Here is an 8475-nt window from a genome sequence, read left to right as displayed (position 1 = left end):
AATACAAGACTTGCAACTACGTAAAAACTCTACACTCTACCGCTTGCAGAGATGGATATAATGCTAGGTGCATAATGGTTGATACAATCGGAAACTTATACCACGAGCCTCGAAGAACAATTCATGGAGTTTAATTGGCAAGAACAACACTATAAACTATATGGTGTTAAAGCTTCTCCTTTCAAAAAGATGCAAATAATACACACGAACCTTACCAATACTCAAAGAGAAAATGAAGTCAAACCCATAAACATAGATAAACTTCATTTTACCACGGAGACATGCCCGACTAGAGAAAAATTTTCTATGCTTTGAGGGCAAAGCATTCCTTGAGATGATGACAATGTAATAAACATAATTATAAGTATAAATAATAATTAATTAAATGATTAAATGGAAAATCAAGGGGCACGTAACCTTTCACCTCGTGACCAGTCAACATTATAAGTAAACTATCACACGAGTTTATTGTATCATCGTTACTATTTATTCTATCAATAAATACATTTTTTTATACAGTTATGTTTACACATACACAACAAACATTGTTGTTACATTGAACTTATTGATTTACCAATTATGCCATCGAGCACCCGTGTCTTCTGTTTGTTTCAAATAAAAATATTGTTTTTGCCTCCATTAAAATAGAATTTGTGAAAAATATACCTTCCACATTTTCGCCACAGACAAAATAGAAGTTGAGAAAGTAATACCATTCACAATAGTTTACAACAAAGCAAGCAATGCACCACCCAATACGATTCAATTTCTCTCTTTTCCTTGCCATGCAAAGAGATCAACTTTAAATACAAAGCATGAATTTTTTAATACTTTGCCCAAGTGGAATAAATATGCTATTAAAAAAGAAAAATACCTCAACCTTTGAGTGTGGCGTCGTTCCTTTCCAACAATGTGTGGGTTGTTTCCATTTGCAACAAGAAAAGCTTTCCAACTATCTAGTGTGGCCTGTTGGCCTATGTGTAGATTTGGGACAATCTCTAAGTATGCTTCAATTTTCTCATTGCTATGGATGCTCCACCATTTGAAATGCTCTTCACATCCTCCCATTCAACAAACCTTTTGACTACTGATATTTTGAGCTCACAATTGTAGAATAGGTGATTATGTCCACAACAATAGCAACAATTGCTCCAGTGGAAGCATGAACTTCTTGGGCTTTAATAATTTTAGCTTAATTCAGTCTGACAGCATGTCAAACCATGCACTGAGACGACATGAGAATATTAGAAAGATTGTAGCCATTTCAACGATATATTCATCTAATGATCTTAATATACTGCACATGGGCGTATTCACCTCTATATCTTAATATGCTCCCACACAATGTCCACAATAGGTGACTATGTCCACAATAATATCAACACCTTGCTTCGACAGAGACATGAGTTTTGATAATTTTGGCATAATGCACTCTGATACCATGTTAAATTATGCAATTGAGACAACACAAGAAAATTGGCAGAAAATACTATAGCCAACTCAACGATCTATTCATGTAATGACATCAATATATTGTACATGGATACAATCACCTCTATATCTAGATATGCTCTATGCTCTCACACTAAGAACTCATCAACAAATAAGGATGAGATCTCATCAAGAATAAGAATGACGAATGACAATTCATAAAGAGGTGATTTAGGACTTTGTGACTGTCTAGGGACTCATGAACTAGGACTTTGACCTATAGGTTTAATGGGTTTTGGCCCTCATCTTCTTAAGTGGATTGATTGCAACTAAGCTCCAACTTACATAGTAACTCTTTGTCCTAAGAGCTTCTTCCTTGTATATTTCAATAAACCAAAAGGCCATAGGAAGGTCATGGAGGAAGGACCATGGCTATGGGGTTGAGCCAACCTCTTCTTCGAGCCATGTCCATTTCCTTGACCCCAGTTTGGGCGAAAATTGAAATTGTTGAATCTTCGTCTCCGCTTGTGGAAAAGGGAAAGTCCAATAAATTCCTTGGATAAATTTATTAAGATAGATCCAAGCCAAGAAGCAAAGGAATTTGCATAGAATTTGACCGAAGTGAAGGTCTACTAAACCATATCTTTGTAGTGTGGGGATTCTAAATGGACCCAAAAGCAAGATAATGAGAAAACAGCTTTCAAGTGTGGAGTCTATCCGGAGACAAGCTAGCTGAAGAAAGCCTGCCCAGACGCCAAGTTTTTTGGGCAAAAAAATGGAAGAATAATAAACCCAACCAGAAGAAGGATCCGATAACAGATCTCCCCAAGGGATAGCTCCAAAAGAGGATGTAAAGACATCAATTGTATAACATTGTAAATGTCTTTATCCCACCTTTTGAGAGATGGAATGTTGATATGGATATAGACATGACAAAGGAATCACCTTTTCAACTGCCTTTTAACCTGCAGTCACCCCTTAGGGGGCTGAAGCGAAGGCATGAGTCAGAAGATTCAAACTAAGAAAGAGAACTTTCTTAGACCCAATTCCTTTGACTAAGCTTAACGATGCAATAAAATTAGCATTGTTGAGACTCTGTCAGCATCATATCAATTTGTTGGATGGATAGATATAAACTAGCAAAAAGGAAAAATGGTGTCTGTCAATGTGCAACTTCCCTAACCAACAGATTTAGAAGGACACGTCTCTTTGAAAGTTGCAAAGCATCCAAGCCAGTATTTGGCCTCTTGCATGTAAAAATTGTAATTAGTCTCTAGGCTTCAACAAAGGGTTAGAATTGAATTTCCAGCCCTGGTTCTGAGCTCTGTAGAGGTGGAACAGTTAACTATTAGAGCGTAAAAAGGAATAATCAGATTATAAACTTTTCTACTGGCAATACAGTTATTTTAGTTATAGCTTATAAAAAGGAGTATTTGCTAGCTTTTGGTAGTTTTCCCTTTTCTGAAAAATCTAAATTTTAAATACCTCTAACTTAATAGCAAAATTTAGATAAACTATAAGCTAGCTTAAACTAAGATTAGAAATAGTTCTATATGTTGCTAACTTAATGAGAATATTATTTACAATTATATTAAAATAGCAATCATGGATACAAAGGGAGCCACCAAAATTAGAAAAGAATAACTTGTTAGTGTTGTCAACCAACTAGAAAACCAGATTTTCCCAAACTCATTGGATAGACTAAGATACCCATTGAAGCCATTTTGCTTAAGAGAACGAGGAACACTTGTAAAACTAAAATACATTTTAGAAGCCAAAAATGTTGGCCAAGCTACCAATAATTCTAAATATCAGAAAAGCCAAAACACAGAGGGTGATAAGTTGAGCAAGCATTGATGCAGGAAGAAATGAGGCAACAAACAAAGCTTTGCGGTTCGAAAGAGAGGTAGACAGATCAGATTATAAAAGACAAGACTGGAGCTATAAGGAAGGAAATATGAGAAAATGCATCTTTAACTTTTCACCTCCTAAATTGAAACCTTGCAATCAAAGACATGTATGCAAGTTGGACACAGACCCTCAAAGGTTTGAGAATCCATACCAAGATTCTTGGCTTTCCAGCGTTTGATAGAAAGAAGCAGCTGAAGATGTCTCGATAAAGCCATGAGCATCTCTAAAAAAATCAAATTGATTGACCTCTTCCCTTTTAGTATCGTCTACTTTCAACTTCCCAGTCAACTAAAATGCTATCCACTTCTTCATCTAGGAAGTCCATCCACCTACAGTCAAAGGAATCAACAATGGCAGTCGTAAAATTGTCCTGTAAACCTCTCTTGATAAGTCCAAAATATCTATGATCCAACTCTAAAATATTAGGGATTCTCCGTATAGGTTCATCAACTCCCAAATTCCACATTTGAGATTTAGCAGTTCCTAAAAGTCTGCCTAAACTTTGCTCGAGATCAATTAAGGCATATGGAGGCGAATGGAAGGTAACTATATTCCATAAGTCCGCTCCCCTCTTGAAGTGCACCGAAGCTCATAATCCTCATGATGATCTCCCATGACCACATGGATTAGGCATAATAATTCCGACATAAAGAGCATAAGTATTGAACTAATGAGTCTGTGATCTCACCTAATAGCTTCTACTAGGGGCATCCACCTTTATTAGAGAGATAACCACCCCCAAGGTTTCTAAAAGCGATTGACCTCGGAAAGGGAATACTCGATTAACTCTAGATATGGCTTCCAATTTATAGACTTTCAAGTTTGGAAACTATTAAATTAAAAAAAATGCTATGAAAATTGGGGCATGTGCATTGTTTGAATAACTCTTTATTTTCTCTGTGCAGCACAACTAGATTGACCATTTTTCCTGTAATTTTTTTTTCTTATTCCCATCCCATGATGGCCACTTCTACATGGAAATAACTTGAGTTTCAAACACTCCAAATTGTGTACCACGGTGACTTCATCACTAGTAAGAACAGATGTAGTACGTGAACATTTTAGAACAACTTTTTTGGCTTCTACCAAACCTAACTACATAGGGAGTGCCCTAGGCTCTGTATTCCATCATTTGTATACAACATAGGAAGTGTTCTAGGTTCTGTATTCCATCATTTGTATATGTTGTTAAGACCTCAAGGTCAAACAATTTAGACAATATCACCAAAGTCTCCAAATCAAGTATGACTGAATTCACCACGGTATGTCCAAAAACCTAACAAATTGTTGGTCGACAATGATTTCACTTGTTCATATTTTTATGGCCTTCTGACTAAAGATTCCATGTTAGAATATTTTCTTTCAACAACACATATGACCATGAAACTCATTTGACCAAGAACCCAAACCCTGGTTTGAATTGGTCTAGAAACATTTAGGTAAAGTTCCTTTTGAGAACAACGCTATCTTTCCAGTCCATCTCAAGCACTGTCTGCAACAGAGTTCTGAGCCTTCTTTGAGGAAGGCCAATGTCTTTACCAAAGTCCTTTCTTTCATCATTTTCCACACCTTTTTTACATCACCCCACCTAGCAGTTGCATTGTATGTATTTGAAATAAGCATATAATGCCATGCAGTTTTAGAATCTGGATGGAAAAGACATTCTGCCACACATTCCCCTAGTCTATTTTAAAACAAATTATATAGGCACCAAGCAAAGAGGCTTATACATCATTATTGAACTTTATTAGCATTTTGCTTATAGAATGATATTGCTCATACAATTTTCCAGCACAGCCAAGGAGGTTAGCCATGCAGCAATGGTGTTCCATTGCCAATGTCATGTGATGAAATTTACCCATGCCTCTGAAGTATCACCATCCATGATTTAGAAGGCCTGCACGACAACAAGATGGAAGAACAACAAAGGTGACATTATTTAAGTTCAAACCAGAGTGGTATTTCCTCAAAGAGATCCAGGGCCTTCTTGCCAACCCATCCTACAATTATTGGATTCCACAAGACGATGTATGGTGCAGGCAATTTTGTCAAGCATATCCCATGCATCTTCTATGCTCCCACATTTTGCGAATATATCTGCAAGCACGATTCTAACAAAGGTATCGGACTGAAATTCCGTTTCATTTACATAAACATGGACAATCTTGCCATATTCCAAACCTGCCAAAAAAGAGCATGTTGGGAGGATACTAGCAAAAATGTATTTAGCTTCACGTGTCATTTGGATTTTGCAAAACAGCTGTGATGGCTCTTTGAAATGCCCATTTTTTGCATAACCTGCAATCATATCATTTCATGGGATTACGCCTCAATTCTGGGATTTTCTAAAAGACCTCCAGGGCTTCCTCAATGTGCTTGTTATGCACATATCCTGCAATCATTTTATCCCATGAGATCATGTTGCAAGAAGACATTGTCTGAAACAACTTCGTGGCTTCATCAACTAGCCCACTCTTTGCACATGCTAGCATTAGTTGGTTCATGAAACCACATCTTTATCAGGAATTTCCTAAAACAACTTCATGGCCTCATCAACATGCCTGGTTTACAGTTACACATATCCAGCAATCATGGCATTCCAAGAGAACACTTTTCGCATAAGAATTTTCTGAAAAAAAAATTAGATTTTCTTCAACTTTCTTCGACATCCCAGTGTGTGTATTATCCTTAATCCTGGTATTCCCTGACATCACATATGGTTCAAACATTTCCTGGAAAAGGTTCAAAACCTCGTTGTTACGCCTATTCTGGGATATCCCATAAGCATTTTATTCCAAAAGACCATGTCTCAGTCTGGAGTTTTGTCAAGCACTTTCATTGCATCCTCTCGATGCTCCTACACATAAAGGGCACTCAGTACAAACTTCTCACACTAAAATCCACTCCTAATCATGTTTTGGCAGGGTTCTTTTCCATATTCCAGAGCTGTTTAGCTGTACCAACGCCAACTCTACTGTTATGAACCATTGCCACCTCCTTTCATTGCCTACACTTGCAAATTTCAACATCCTACTTGTGTTGTATTTTGCAATGTTGACCATTGTCAGTTTGAGGTGTTGCTTCAGAGTCTTCACCATCCTCACCCATATCACTTTTTCCATCCCATTCTTCATAGTTTTCGTCTTCAGAAGAATCTGTTGTATCACTGAGACTCAAATCGTCACATCCATTGTCAAAAACCTCTCCTGATTTTGTAAACTCGGGTTCAGTATGATTCTCATCCTCTGTCTTGCAATTGTCCTGCGTTGCCTGTGCACCTTCAACTTTTTCAGACCTCGAATTTCTGGTATGACGATTACGCAACCGAATCAAGTCCATAAATTTCTTCCGAACCGCATAAACTGGATTGGACTCTATCAATCTACAGCGGATATAAGCCTCCCTGAGGAAAACAATCAAGATATTGTCCTTTGTCGACAAGTAGAAAATACCAGGATGCTCAAGAATGATGTTTCGAACATTAAGCTCCATGCTATAGGGTTTTCGAAACTGAGAAATCCTTTCAACCTCAATCATCTTCTCCACAGTGAGGCTTAAAAGTTCATGAATAATACCCACTGCTCTTTTCTCAATCACAACTCCCCCACCAGACCCAGTACCAACGTTCTCATATGGAAACGAATAAGGAAGCCTTTGCCAATTCTTCATCCTGTCCTTAAAACCTTTCTGGATTCTAAAACCAGTAGGGTATTGAAGCTTGAATGCATATTTCGTCTCAGATTCATTCAACCATTTCTCAGAGTACTCCTCCTCTCTCCATTTTTCTATCTGGGCAACTGCTAAGCTTGAGTCCCAGGAAACCAACTCTACAACTTTATCATCATCTATCAAGCGAAAATATTGGGGATACTTGACAAGAATCGAATCCTTAAAACCATCTGGAAGTCCAAACTGTCTAGTTACCAATCCAAGGGTGTGTATCTCTAACCTCTTAGTGGTGGACATCATGAGCAATTTTCTCAATGTCTCGACAACATAGGGTTCATTCTGTCGGATGGTTTGTTTCTCTTCCTCTATCAAATCCAATGCTTTATTTGTTACTCTGAACCAGGGTGCCTGCTTGATTGGGTGCTTGTAAATTTCAAAGATGTGGGGATATTTCTTAAGGAACATACCTGGTGGTTTTTTCAATCCCACTTTATTCTTCCATTTGCCGAGCAAATGAATTGGAAGTGCTTGCTCTCTGCGCCTTAAAACCAATTCCTGTGTCTTCATGATTATCTTCATCTTTTTGTACACAGTGTTCATTAGCCTGTCAAGCGGGAGGTCTCTGGTCCTCATTTCAATGTACTGCTGTACCGAAATAGTTGGTTTCTTCCATCTCTTCTGCATATGTGCCTGGAAAGGTCCCAAACAAAATGATGGCCTGGATCGTCCTGCATTGTTTGGGTCTGTATAATTCCATCCACTTAGGGAAAAGCCCGCTGCACAAGTCTGCAAAGCTCTTACTTGCAGAATATAATGTTGCTGAGCACAGTTCAGAAGACGTGAAACATGCATATATTCTGTTTTGAGCATCATAGTCTGAGAAAATTCCACCCTATGATATTTCGAGTATTTTTTCAAGCTGAAGGCGCTCAGAGCGAAGTATCGTATCGGCTCCAGAAGGTCAGGTTTCAGGAATCTTGGTTCATGGGGTTTTAGGTTTTATATAGACCGATAGCCCACTTACACCGATTGCCCCTTCTTTTCTGTTTTTTTTATTAATTCCTAACTTTGGAGGGGGCTGAAATGTCAAGGGATTCAAATTTGAGCCAATTGCGTAACTCCCAAACCCACTCAATTCCAAATTACTAGCGAGAGCATATTTTTCCTATATTTATATTTTTCCTATATTTATATGATAGTATTATTTGGAAAATTTTAAGGGTTAATATTTGTAATGAGTTAATTTTCTATATTTAAAAAAATATTTTCCAATTTCTATTTTTTCTAAGAATTATTTGTCTAAATTTTATAGTATGAAATAATTTTACTTTAAAAATCGTCAAAATATTATATATAGACTAACATAATATAATTAAAGTTTTAGATATTTTTATAAAAATATCATCAAACATTTTTCTATTATAGATTACTAAGATTCGCCAAGATTTCTACACTTTCAAATAG

General features: G+C 37.1%; 1 protein-coding gene across 1 annotated transcript; it reads right to left on the bottom strand.

Moving 5' to 3' along the window:
- Positions 1-5066: 5066 nt before the first annotated feature.
- LOC149254863 (protein ROOT PRIMORDIUM DEFECTIVE 1-like) lies at positions 5067-8022 on the bottom strand. The gene has a single exon (XM_089460246.1). The coding sequence runs from the start codon at positions 7882-7884 to the stop codon at positions 6373-6375; it is 1512 nt and encodes a 503-aa protein (XP_089316372.1). The 5' UTR covers positions 7885-8022; the 3' UTR covers positions 5067-6372.
- Positions 8023-8475: the final 453 nt, after the last annotated feature.

The sequence above is a fragment of the Pinus tabuliformis genome, chromosome 7, assembly GCF_031772625.1.
Source record: "Pinus tabuliformis cultivar Carrire ecotype Pingquan chromosome 7, CPIR1, whole genome shotgun sequence".
Lineage (NCBI taxonomy): Eukaryota > Viridiplantae > Streptophyta > Pinopsida > Pinales > Pinaceae > Pinus > Pinus tabuliformis.
This window is presented reverse-complemented; position numbering and strand designations above follow the sequence as displayed.

What these genes read in the sequence shown, in the direction of transcription:
- LOC149254863 (XM_089460246.1), bottom strand. Translation starts at nt 7,884, where the DNA reads ATGATGCTCAAAACAGAATATATGCATGTTTCACGTCTTCTGAACTGT.